At 34.4% G+C, this 14,087-nt stretch overlaps 1 protein-coding gene and 1 long non-coding RNA gene across 16 annotated transcripts in view; both read left to right on the top strand.

The window, feature by feature from the left end:
- Positions 1 to 14,087, top strand: part of LOC308626953 — a 786,846-nt gene that overhangs the window by 599,709 nt on the left and 173,050 nt on the right. The window lies entirely within an intron of this gene.
- Positions 1 to 14,087, top strand: part of FIP1L1 (factor interacting with PAPOLA and CPSF1) — a 66,130-nt gene that overhangs the window by 40,364 nt on the left and 11,679 nt on the right. For 8 of the 15 annotated variants that reach the window (XM_081252401.1, XM_081252400.1, XM_081252397.1 and 5 more), the window contains 3 exons: positions 5,445 to 5,471; positions 7,508 to 7,562; positions 8,956 to 9,011. In XM_081252401.1, the coding sequence (XP_081108527.1) occupies positions 5,445 to 5,471; positions 7,508 to 7,562; positions 8,956 to 9,011 (138 nt within the window). The remainder of the gene's footprint in view (positions 1 to 5,444; positions 5,472 to 7,507; positions 7,563 to 8,955; positions 9,012 to 14,087) is intronic. The other 7 variants (XM_081252396.1, XM_081252402.1, XM_081252399.1 and 4 more) reach the window with 1 other exon arrangement.

Raw genomic sequence — 14,087 nt, 5'->3', positions numbered from 1 at the left:
AAATGTAGTTTCTAGAAATACCTTTTGAAAAATAATTTCTTGAAGTTTTTGAGAACTGTACTCGTTTTCTATTTTGTTGTGTTTTTCTGTATTTTTTTAAAAAACCAAGAGTCTCTCAGTGTTTTCAGTAAACTCAAAGTAGGGTATAATGCTAATTATCTGTAACGAATACTATTTTTTGGCACAATTAAAGTTAATTTAAATTTAAGTTTTAATAGAAAATAAAAGCTCCTTCAAGATGTTGATTTTTTTTGAATGTCTTTTTTCCCCATGGATGCTCCCTTTATAATAGTTATATTTTTAATACACCATAGATGCTGTATTTTGTAGAATTTAATTATGGTTTAATATTTGCCTTTTGTTTGTGCTCCTCTTCCTGTCACTTTGCCATTAGATGTGAGCTTGTAGAGATTAATTCCTTTACAAGTTATTTGTAAAAATATTGATATTTCTATCAGATGTTTTTATTTGTCTAACATAGAATTTTTGTTTTCCGTAGGCTTTTAGATTACTTTATAATAGGAGGAGTAAGAGATCTTAATAAAGATAAAATAGTTCACCCATTTTATAGTTAATGTAAAATTATCTTTTTTACTTCTTAGGTGTGGAGTATGCTGATAACTATTTTTGTTGCTTTAAGTTTAGTGACCATAGCACCTTTTAACATATTTTTTCTTTAAAATTACTTCCGTTCCTTTTTGCACCTTTGTGATTATTTTACTTTATTAAGAAATAGTTTTATAGTAGTCTACATCCTGGTTTTTTTTAAAGGGTACATGGTAGATGATGTATGTGTATATATAGTATTTAAAATATTGATGAATAGAAAAGCATGTGGTGGAAGATAATATTTAAAGATTTTTATACAACTTTTTGTACTCAGTTTTTTTGTGCAGACTTTACTTACGAGCTTGATTACTTGAAAGTAGAAATTGGTGAGACATAAGGAAAGTGATCAGGCTATCTATTTGTAACATACTAGTGTTGATGAAATTTGTAATTTACAAGTGAGAAATAGGAAGCATAGTTCACATAGTTCTTCTGCTGTGCTTTTTTCTTTCATTTGAACTGAATAGAGAAATGATAGGTAGTAACTATATGTATTAGTTAGCTCTTGCTCCATAACAAATTACTGTAGAACATAGTGGCTTAAAACAACATACATTTATTATTGAACAGTGTTTGTGGGTTAGGAATGTGGGGACAGCTTAGCTGGTCCTCTGCTTCAAGTTCTCTCACAGGCTTTGAGATGGTCATCTCAAAGGCTCGACTAAGAAAAGATTTCTGTTCAAGTTCACTGACCTCTTTGTTGAAAAGATTCACTTCCTCTCCAACACGGTAGCTTGCTTCATCAAAGCGTGAATGCTGAGAACACAATAGAGGAAACCAGCAAAATAGAAGTCACTCTCTTTTGTAACCTAGTCACGGAAGTGACATCCCATCATTTTTGCTGTATTTCACTTGTTAGAAATAAGTCATTATATCTAGCCCACACTCAAGGGGAGGATATAAATACCAGAGGTATAAAAAGACATGAATACCAGGAGGCAGGGATCACTGGAAGCCATGTCAGAGATTGCCTATCACATAACTCTTTTTTGCCATAGCTATATAAAATAATGATGGGATACATTGAGAATGCATTCATAGATAATTTTTATTCATTTATCTTTTGAGTACAGAGCCTCTGTTAACTTTGTGAGAATTTTTGAAATATAGATGAGTTCCTTTTGATATGACGTTTTGCTGGTCTGCTGCCTTTCTGTTTCTTTGCATCAATTCCTTCAGTCCCTAAGTAGGATTTTAGGTGCTGTACTTCTTTACATTTACAAGTACTTATTATATACTGGAATTAGTTAAATCCTATTCTCTTTCTTTTGAAGATGCCAGATAGCATAGGCTGTCATAGAGCTGTACTGTTTTACTTAAGAATGTCACATGCTTTGTTTGTTTCATAAAAATTTGAAATGGAATTTATTTTATGTGTTTTGAATATTGAGGTGCTCAGCAGTGCAATTAGTAGAGAAGTTTGGATGTAATCCAGTGATTCGCAAAGTATGGTCTCTGGTCAGCAACATCATCATCTCCCTGTTTGGGATGCAAATTGCCTCACTCCAGACCTACTGAATCAGAAATTCTAGGGGAGGGGCCCAGCAATCTGTGTTTTAACAAATTCTTTACAGCCACTATGGAGAATAGTATGGAGGTTCCTTAAAAAACTACAAATAGAACGACCATATGACCCAGCAATCCCACTACTGGGCATATACCCTGAGAAAACCATAATGCAAAAAGAGTCATGTACCAAAATGTTCATTGCAGCTCTATTACAATAGCCCAGAGATGGAAACAACCTAAGTGTCCATCATCGGATGAATGGATAAAGAAGATGTGGCGTGTATATACAATGGAATATTACTCAGCCATAAAAAGAAATGAAATTGAGCTATTTATAATGAGGTGGATGGACCTAGAGTCTGTCATACAGAGTGAAGTAAGTCAGAAAGAGAAAGACAAATACCGTATGCTAACACACACATATATATATGGAATTTAAGAAAAAAAAATGTCATGAAGAACCTAGGGGTAAAACAGGAATAAAGACACAGACCTACTAGAGAATGGACTTGAGGATATGGGGAGGAGGAAGGGTAAGCTGTGACAAAGCGAGAGAGTGGCATGGACATATATACACTACCAAACGTAAAATAGCTAGTGGGAAGCAGCCACATAGCACAGGGAGATCAGCTCGGTGCTTTGTGACCACCTAGAGGGGTGGGATAGGGAGGGTGGGAGGGAGGGAGACGCAAGAGGGAAGAGATATGGGAACATATGTATATGTATAACTGATTCACTTTGTTATAAAGCAGAAACTAACACACCATTGTAAAGCAATTATACTCCAATAAAGATGTAAAAAAACAAAAAAAACAACAACAGAAAAAAATTCTTGAGGTGATTCTGATGGCCACTGAAGTTTCAAAACCACTAATCTATTCATTCCCTTTAGAACTTGAATATCACTTTTCCAAAAACTTGTGGCCTGTAATAGAAATCTTGCTTTTACTATTGTATGCAAAACTTTCCAGGAAAACAAACATTTTTTTCCTACTCATTTTACAGATAAAGGATACAAAAAAGAAACACAGTGCATGCTTTGTGTATTTCAAACCTGTTGGCTGGGCAGCATGTATGTTGGCCAGGAAAGGTGGGATTGTTGAGGGAGACAGGACCGGGAATTTTGAGATGCATTTTCTTTTTCATTACACTGTTTCTTTTGTTAACAAAAGTCGAATACCAAACGGTGATTATTTTAGATGAAAATTGTGTTGGTTTAACATTATATCACATATTAAATTTTCTTAGTAGCATTTTGAAAATACATTTGCTAATTGTCAAACAATGGATTGTATAGTATTTCATCAACTTTTAAGTTCTGTTTCAGTGAACACTTACCAATAAAGATTTGCATTGAATTATCTTAGATGAAATAGAGATCTCACAAGAAGGACCCTTTATAAGTTCTCATGCCAGCTTTCTGATGTGTAGATACTGTTTGGAAAGACATCTATATCTGTCTATCTATGTTGCATAATTTTTGTGTTCTTAATCCTTTTCAGTTGATTTTTTAAAAATCTGTCCTATGATACTACTGTAGTAAGATTAAAATTTAAAGCAAAATGTTTGTAATTTTAACTACCTTCATAGCATACTTAATAGTTTGATTATATTCTTTTATTTTTATGTTTTGTGAAAGTTTGATAAATGTTTTTGAGGAATAAATTTTGAGAGGGCTGATTAGTATTTTCTTACTTCACATGAATTCACATTGTAGTTAGCTGAAGTGATGCATGTTGCTCGTGTATTTACTTAGGTAAAGTTATTAGGATTACAGAGTGGGTTGTTGAATTTGGTATGGTTTTTTTATCTTACACTCCTAGGACAGTAGTCATTCATTTAAATAGTCATGTATTTAAATGTGAAAACTAGGTCACATAGTGAAGTCCAGTAGTGCTCTAAAAAAATCTATACTGTTCTAAAGAAAATCAAGTAATAGTAGACATTAAGAACATTTAATATGCTGTACCTTCCTTAATTTCCCATTTAGTTTGGTGTCTGGGACTCTGCTAGTTTGTATTGTTTGCTGGATTCTTTTAGCTTAGTAATATAGGAAGCAGCAAGGTACCTCAGGATGGATGAGAATTACCATGAAGTGTAGCTCATTTTAGTAGACTTGTGGATGCCTAATGATTTTTGAAACATGATGGCTGCCTTATATATCTTTTTCAGTCTTCTTGGTTTTGTAAGTTTAGCATATCCTTTTATTGCATGGGTGGTTAAATAAGGTGCTTCATTCTCCATTTTAAGGCCACTTGCTGCTTTAAGATCTTTTTGTATAAACCTCTTATTCTGGTAAAACATGCACAGAAAAAGTTTAAATAAATTATTGGCAGATGTTTCATTGACAAGCAAACACTTGAAAGCAGTTTTTTTCATTATTTTTTCTTATGCATTTAGTTAATGAATTAGATTACTTTTTCCTCTTTGGGAATAGTTTTGATGCAGCTTTTAAGATTGGATTTAGTAAACCATTCTGACTTTGTTGAAGTTATTATGGTATAAAATGTTCCTTGAAAAAGTTATTTATTTTTAAAATTTTTCTACTTAGAAATGTCGTTTTTCTTCAAACACGAAACTGTTATAATTTGCATGACACATAAATTTTAAATTAGGATTTATGGGCACATTTGACCAATGTAAATTGAGAATGTTTATACATAGCTTATTTCTTAAAGTTTATAATGTGTGCTAATGAGTGAGAGTCACTCAAATTAGTATTTACTGACTTCTATAGAAGTAGACTTAGTGTGCCCTAGGGGTTTAAATATGTGAATTGGCTATACCCCCTATCCTCCCACAAGTCAAGGGAAGTAATAACCTTTCCACACTCGTGTCAACAACAGTAAAACAGTTCATACTAACACTTGAAGCTCCCTCGTAGCTTTACTAAAGTGAATATCCATCATCTTCCAAGTTACCTTGCACTACCTGCAGTATTTAAGAGCCCATTGATCACTTTCCCTGTTAAACTGTTAAAATAACAAGATCAGATGTTGATTATCAAACTTAGTGTTAATTTCATGGAGTTTGATATTTGTGTATGCACAAGTGTGCTTTTTTAACTGATGTCTCACTTCGTTTGTGATTACAACTAGTGGGGGAAACCTTGTTATGAAGTTGTTAGACTGGGATTTCATCAGGAAGTCTGACGTTACATTTGAATCATTGGTCCTCTGCAAGAAAACAGAATGCTGCTTTTGACTGAATAAGCCAGGACAATGAGGCGAGGGGTTTTATTTCAAGGTTTTCTTTGGTGATGGCATAAATACATAACAGGTTATGAAATCCAATTACTATATTAAATTTCATCACTTGTTTTTTAGGTATTCCAATAACTGTACCACCTCCAGGTAAAACTTTTTTCATGTTTTCTCCATCATTGTTAATAAACATGAAATTTCAAGCTTACAGTTACAGGAGGGACAGTGTTGATGTGGTTAGAATGTGGAATAGGCTATTGGGATTTCAAGGTCCTATTTTCAGCTCTGCCTTTGCTTCATTCGAGTTTTGATTAAGATATTTAGTTTTCTTATACTTGTCTTACCCATTTCTGTAGAAGTAGAGATTCTGAGAAAATTCTTACCATATCAATTTATTAAAGAAAACAGTATAGGATTAAAAATAAAATTTTTATTAAAAATTGTTTTTTCAGACCAATGAATTTTTTATGTATGAAGTGACTGCAAGAGAAGAGAAAGATCATTTATCTGATTTTATCATGGTTTCTGATTTTTTTATTTTTACCCTGCTGGCATAACTCAATGTTGTGAGAAAGTATGTTCTGAACCACACAGATAGATTGACAGCTGGACAGATGGTTGTTCATAGAGCAGTGATTAAATTGTTCATTGTTGTAAGGATATGATCAATAGGAGTTTATATGTGGCCCAGTGTTTTTTACTTTTTTTTTTCAGTTCTTTTTAAATTTTTTTTAATTTTTTTGGTAGTGTGATACAAATATGATAGCAAGTGTATTTACTGAGTTCAGTATTAAAAGTCAAGAAGTATAAAGAGAATGAGAGGTGACAGTGCTTGGAAAGGTGGGTCTAAATTCAAAATGACCTTGATAAACAGAAAACAGTGGAGTTTAGATAGCATGGGATAGTATACATATTTAGATGTGGAATAGAGAGTCACTGATTATGTATGAATATGGCTGAAAAAGACTTACTAGGAAAAGTCATAAAGGAATCATTGGTGTGTCTTTATAGGTTAAAAAGAAGTGTGATTGTAAGGCTATATAAAGTAGGATTGTGACTCTAGGACTAATGTAGTAATTGCTAAATTTTACACTGCCAAGATGCTTAATAGAGGAGACCCTAAAAACTGGACACAGTGAAGATGAGCATGGTGAATTTGAAACAGCTTGAAGCAGGGCTAAAAATGGATTTAAATGGACTTCTGAGAAGGGTTTGGAGAACTGGGATTCATTTTTACCTAGAAGACTATAAAGGAAGCTTAGTGGAAGTGTTTTCAAACATGTATTTCAGTGGATTGTTTTTTGTCCTCATGCAGATCAGCATATGAATTGTAGTGAGAGAGATTCAAATTATATAATTTCATGTGCTTCCTAATAGTCAGGGTTATTAAAGCTTGGCAGGAATTGGTGTCATAAGGAATTGGTATCATAAGTTGTAGAATCTTCCAGTCTTGTTGGGATATTTTATTGCCTATCTGAATTTGAAAGTGCAGAGTAGATTAACTGTTAAGGTCCCTTGTAGCCATACCCTGTGGTATTTCATTTAGGTTTTGTGAATTATTCAGAATGCAGACCTCATGATATAAAGGTACAAATTATTTCCTTTCTAAACTAATTAAAAAACTATATTATGTGCTTTTCTTTATAAATTAGTTCTTTAGGGTTGTGCTATTTAAAACGTATTTTATGATGGATGTTCTCAGCCTTAAGTATTTATATATTTACTGGTAAGATTTTATTTATAAATTATACATTTTAAGGAAATTTCTATACATGTAAACTCTCAAAATATTTTTTGAAAGAGGTAAATGCTATTTTATTTGCTTTTCTTCTAAAATACTTAAGATATATCTGGTGGCAACACTACTACTGTTTTATATATGGAAAAGGTAAGGCATTGAGATTAACTTTCTCACACTCACAAAATGGGCTGTGTGTGGTGCTGAAAATAAGACCGGGTGTCCTGACTCCCAGTTTGTGCTCTGTGTATTAGACCAGACTGTTCATGTAAAGTTATATTCCTCCAAAAATCTGTTCATAAATTTAAGCTCCATTTTTTTCCTGTCCATTATAACATAGAGAAGCACGTTATATCCCCAGAGAAATTTAGTGACACACAGCAACCTTAACTCTTGGCACTAAGTGTACGTTCTGTTAACTTTTTTTATCTTATATTGAATGTTTCAGGTTTTCCTCCTCCACCAGGCGCTCCACCTCCATCTCTTATACCAACAATAGAAAGGTAATCAGTATGGATACTGTAAACTTTTTTATCATTGATAGGCTTCTGACAGAAGAATCATATGTATCTTGGTAATATTTTCAAAGGTTTAATTTTATAAACAATAGTACCTGCCTTTTAATTCATAAGTCTAGATCTATATTAGTTTCTTTTATATAAGATGTTGGACCTATAGCCTAATAACAAAACAGGACAAAGAAAACTAAATGATAGTATTTTGAAATATCTTGCTTTGATTTACAATACTCTTATTAAAGAAACCTCTAGATTGTAGAACCTTGGCTGTAGTCAAGTTTTGTGGGATGTACAAACATGACTAGTAATCATGAATAATGCATGTCTGTTTTAGGATTAAGTAAGGATAATAACTATTTTCAGGGACCACAGTAAAGCAAAGCTGCCTTATTCCTTGCTACCCAGTGCAACTCAGCTTCCACAAAGGAAGATTGGATCCCTTCTGCGTGGCAGTAGCCTTATTTTTTATACCCTGCGTTTATGGTTTGTGTTATTTGGAATGCTGTGGTAAAGAACATTTACCTCATGGATGGCAATACCATGTTTAACCCCATAGGTTTTGGAATCACACTAACCTCGTTCAAATTTGGCTTCAGAATTTCCCAGCTTGGTGTTCTTAGGCAAGGTTCAGAACTATTCATTGAGACTCAGATTCCTCTTTTACCAAATGGGGGGTTGATAGAGTTGTGAAGATAAAAACAGCTAGTGAATATAAAGCATCAGCACCATTCTTTGCAGATAGAAATAACTAATAAATGGTAGCTATTATTATTTCCTCTTAAGTGGCAAATAAACTCTATAAAAAATACTGTGTTTCTGAAAAAGTGATTTAAACTATATAAAAAGAAGAATTGTGAGAATTTTACATCAATAACATCAAACCGTGCATACGATTTTCAAACGAAATGATAAAACTCAGTGAAGTGTGACTTGTGAGACCATAGGATTTAATTTTAAGTTCTTGTTAAACATTTGTTTTCACAATCAAAATATTGGTAAGTAGTATTTGTTGATTCTATCAGTAGGGCTGAATTTCTGATTTTTAATCATTAAAGTCAGTTTTTTAAGGCAAAATTTTAACTAAAGTCTGAAATACTTTGTTAGCCTCGAAGTTTCTGTTACTTATTGTGAGTCAGGCTGAATTGATTGGATTACTCATGTTAGTACTAACATGCTGTATTTTCTTTACAAGTAGGTGTTAGGTTTTGAGGTTAAATAGCCTGTGTTTTTAAGTATTAAAAAATGAAGTTACAGAATTACAGGTACCATTATATGGTGGTTAAATAAAAGTCATAATTCTGCCTTATGTTTTGCATTTGCACCAAATTAAAATTCAGAACTTCCTTGCAACACATAAAAATATATTTTTCTTCGACAGTGGACATTCCTCTGGTTATGATAGTCGTTCTGCACGTGCTTTTCCATATGGCAATGGTAAGTGTTATTTTTCAATTGCCCAGATTCAGTTTGAATCAGTAAAGTACTTAAGTACTTTTAAAACAGTAGAAACATACTTCCATGGTTTAAAGTACTATCTTACAGAGCAATTAAAAAATATTTACTACAGGAATAACTAGGTCTTACATATATTCCAGGTTACTTAACAGAATGCTTTTAAAAATTAACAAATGGTGACACAACGGGGATATTTGTCCCTTGCCTTTTCCTAAAAGTATTTAGGATTTGTCACCAAATTGTCCATCTTCATTGTCCATAATCTTTTTTGTTTCTTAACTCACGATATCTGACTAACCTCTTTCTCATCTTTCCCCCTCACTGGTTTATCTTTTCTTCTAGATCATTTGGCAGGTTCTCTTTCATGTTCACTCTTGACAACTTTATCCCTTCTAAGGCCTTCTGATACCACTTTCTGCTTAGATTTCTTGATCCATTCGTTTATTTTAAAAGAGCTGTGCATTGTACTAGGTTTTTTTTGTTTTTTTGTTTTTTGCGGTACGTAGGCCTCTCACTGTTGTCGCCTCTCCCGTTGCGGAGCACAGGCTCCAGACGCGCAGGCTCAGCGACCATGGCTCACCGGCCCAGCTGCTCCGCGGCATGTGGGATCTTCCCGGGCCGGGGCACGAACTCGTGTCCCCTGCATCGGCAGGCAGACTCTCAACCACTGCACCACCAGGGAGGCCCCTGTACTAGGTTTTAAGGATACAGTAAACTAGACATAGGTTTGCTTGCCTTCAACAAATTATAAGCTAGTGAGGAAACAACCAAGTGACAGAAGAGGGTATCATAGGAGCATGATGGAGGGGTCTGCCACTCCACTGGAGTGGGGTGTAGATGATTTGATTTGGGGTTCAAATCATGTTCAGAAACATGGGGGTGTGAGAGAGCGTGGTAGGCTTTATGAACTGAATGAAGTGTGGTGTGGTCCGAGTGTAGAGAATACGATGAACATCTAGAGATGAGATAAGAAATGGTGCGGGGGTGTTACAGCCATGCTGTAGAGTTTAGACCTTAGTCAGAGGGCTGTGAGGAGCCATTTAGTTTTATGCTGATTTGCATAATTGTTAGGTTTACGTTTGAAAAGCGTCCATTCTGGCTACTTACTGTGAGGAAATTGGGGATTTGTAGGGTGGGAGAAAGGTGGGAAGGGCAGAGATGCCTGCTTGATTGGGAGAACAAGAAGCTGTTAGAGTAATCCAGGGGAAGAAATTTATAGCCCTGAATTCAACTGATACCATGGGGGATGGAGAAAATTAGTGTTTCCAAAGGCATTTATGGAGTAGAATTTGTAAGTCTTGGTGAGAGATCAGATCATAGTATCAGTCATATACTTTCTGTTAACCTTCTAGGTATCTGTGTCAGGGTTTTGTACTGTCCTTCAGACCCACCTTGTTCAAAGCCACATATTCCATTCATTCACATCAAAAGGTAGTCTTTCTGTTATTTGTTTCAGTGGTTATATCACATTTTTTCCCCTGGGCTCCCAGGAAGTCACACTCTTTGGGTTGGAATCTTGCTTCCCCCTCTCATTATTTATGTGACTTTTGTAGATCTTTAACCATTAAATGGAGAGCATAATTCTTCCTCATAAGATCAGAGAGAATACACTGAAGCATGTTAGTCCTGCCATTTAACAAACACTCAAATATTAGCTGTTATTTTTCTGATTATCCCCATCTCCAACAAGCTCCAAGTTCCTTCCCTTTTCTGCACTTGGAGGCGGTTATTTTTCACATCTGTTAATTGAAGTTTGAATATAAAGGACTCAGCACAGTGCCTATAATATGTACATACTCGATAAGCATTACTTATAAAATTAATTAAAATTTATTTTTACCTTTTTTATGGCACTTAACATTTTCTGCTTTGTCATTAAATTCCTGTGTATTTGTTGCAGTACAGATGAACTTGAGGAATAGCCCGTATCAGAAAGAATAAGACTTTATTCTTTTTTTTTTTTTTTTTTTTTTTTTTGCTGTACGCGGGCCTTTCATTGCTGTGGCCTCTCCCGTTGCGGAGCACAGGCTCCGGACACACAGGCTCCGCGGCATGGCTCGCGGGCCCAGCCGCTGCGCGGCATGTGGGATCTTCCGGGATAGGGGCACGAACCCGTGTCCCCTGCATCGGCAGGCGGACTCTCAACCACTGCGCCACCAGGGAAGCCCAAGACTTTATTCTTGAGATTACCTGCACAGTTTCCTTGTGGAAGATTTCATTTTTTAAAAACTGGCTAATTAAGCCTTTAACTTTTTCTCAAAGTAATACATGCACATTTTTAATAAAAAAGCAAGAGTTTTCTGCTCACTCTTTACCACCCCCTCAGAGATGAGCTTTCCCCCCGTTTAATGAGGATGTCTTTAGTACTAACAATGATAAAGCATAGCACAAGAATTAAATAGAGGAAAGTTAGGTTTCTTTATCCCAAACAAAGCCTTGGAATGAAGATGATAAATACTACTTCCTCTTTATTGGTAATTCTGTTTTACCTTTGTTTATTTTAGAATTTTGTAGTTCATCCTCAAACACTACTAAGTAACTGTAGATGGAAACAATGATTTTTCTTGATGTGCATATTAAGATTGTGCTTATAAAGTAATACCTAGTTTAAAAGTAATCTTTGCAGGAATATTGAAGAACTGCAGAGACAAACATTTTTAATGGTTTTTAGTTCTTTTGATGGTCTGCATGGCATTTCTACATAGGCTTATCACCCTATTTCTTGATTATATAACTTTATAAATTTAGATCTGTTATCTTCCTAGTGTGATAGATGTGTATTTTACTCACTTACCATCATTACTCCTCTCCTATTCCCCTGAAGTGAAATTATATTACTCTCTTTCTTCCTCTTTTTATTTATATACATACCCTCTGTTTCATGTACCATCAGTCTCTACTACTGTGTGTCTTTCCAAGCCTTCACCTCTTTTTCCACCTCTGCCTCCCTGCTTTGATCACCTATACTTCTAATATTCTGTCTTGTAACCAAAATTATCTGTGCCCTGACAAATACTTTATTCCAAAAGCTAAACAATAAACCATAGTCACATTATTATGACTGTGTAAATATTCTGTACTAAAGCGATAATTGTACTAAAGCGATAATTATACTCAAGCCCCTCAAAGAAGAAATTTTCTATGGCAAATACATTAAAAGTATCATTTTTTTAACACTTCATCAACTGTGCAAAGTCATAACCACATTTTAATTGGGTTCATATTTGAACCATGAGTTTCTCTACCTCAAGTATACAAAGATATTCTTTAATACATTTTTCCCCAAAAAAAGTTTTCAAATTTCTTTTTCCTGTGTAAGTTCTTAAGCCATCTGGAATTAATTTTTGCCTACGTTATAAAGTAAATATGTAATTGTCCCAGTGTTACTTGTTTATCCTTCCTGAGGGATCTACAGTGTCATCTCTCCATTTGTGTATCAAGTTTCCCTGCATGCATGGATCTGTTTCTTACCTTTCTAGACTATTCATTTGGTTAATTTAACTGTCCCTGTGCTAATAATGCCACACTACCTTAATTTTGAGTTCTATAGTAAATCTGATATCTGGTTTGGCAAAGTCTATCTACCTTATTTTGCTTCAGAAGTATTTTGGGGCCATTGCTCTTACATATCTATTTTAGAATCAACTTTGCAAGTTCCATGAAAAACTCTGTTGATTTTTATTAATAATTAACGCTTATATTATGCGTACAAGTATGACAAACACTGTTAATTCATGTAATCCTGACACTTATAAAGCAGGCATACTGTTATGACCCTCATTTTATGGACTAAGGAATTTAAGAACAGCCAGATTAAGGCCATTTTCCCAATGTCACACAGTAAGTGGCAGAGGCAGGCTTTAAACCTTATAGCCTTGCTCCAGAGTCCTTTTTCTTACTGTACCATGTTATTTGTTACATTGATGCTCTAGAACAGTTTGTAGGAATTCATACCTTACAACATTGAGTTAATGTATAAAGAAGTACTCTCCATTTAGGGAGGTGTTCTTTAATGTGTTTCAGCTGAGTGCCATAATTGTCTCCATACACTTCTTGCACATCTTGGGTTAGATTTAGTCATAGGTACCTATTTTTTGTACTTATAAATGGTGTATTCATTTAAGCTCCATGTACTGTTTGTATTTGCTTGTATTTAGAAATATAATTGGTTTTTGTTTTATTTATATGTATATATATTGATCAATATATATGTTGATCTTGTAGCCTGTTACCTGTTGAACTCTCACTATAATTTGTTTGTGAATTCTCTTCAGACAGTATCATCTGCAATTCCTTCCGTTTCATATTCTTATTCCTCACCTCCCCCCACCCCCAACCCCCTTTTTTTGGTTTTATTGTTCTGGCTAGGATCTCCATATAATATTGAAGTACTGAAAGTGGAGTTCTTGTCTGGGGACACCCCCCCCCCCTTTTTTTTTTTAAAGGAAATGCTTTTATATTTATACTACTAGGTTTTTACTCTTAGGTTTTTGATAAAACCCTATGTCAGTGTAAGGAAAATCTCTTCTTGTTTTCCAAGGGCTTTTAAACTGTGAACGGATATTGAGCTTTATCAGATGCTTTCTGAGTTGATCATATTGTTTTCCTTCTCTGTTAATGTGGCAGATTTCTAAATTTTTCTAATATTGAGCCACCTTTTATTTGCTGAGGTAAACCTAACTTGGTCATGATTGATTACCTTTTTATTTTTTAAAAATAAACACTGACTTATTTAGGATTTTGACAACTAAGTTCATATGTAAGATTGTTCTGTGATTCTCCTTTATTTGTACTGTCCTTAACTGGTTTTAGTATTAAGGTTATACAAGCCACATGGGATAAGTTAGGCAATAATCTTTTTTTCCTATTCTCTGGAAGTTTGTATATTATTAGAGTGATCTGTCGTAAAAGTCACCTGTAAAAGCCATATGGTCTTGTGGGTAGGTTTTAAATTACAGATTTAATGTCTTTAATAATTATGGTACTAGTCAAGATTTCTTTTCACTCTTGAGTTATTTAATGTGTTGGTCTGAAGTATATAATGTTCTCTGTATT

The sequence above is a fragment of the Mesoplodon bidens genome, assembly GCF_964165515.1.
Source record: "Mesoplodon bidens genome assembly, chromosome: 1".
In the NCBI taxonomy this organism is placed as follows: domain Eukaryota; kingdom Metazoa; phylum Chordata; class Mammalia; order Artiodactyla; family Ziphiidae; genus Mesoplodon; species Mesoplodon bidens.
This window is presented reverse-complemented; position numbering and strand designations above follow the sequence as displayed.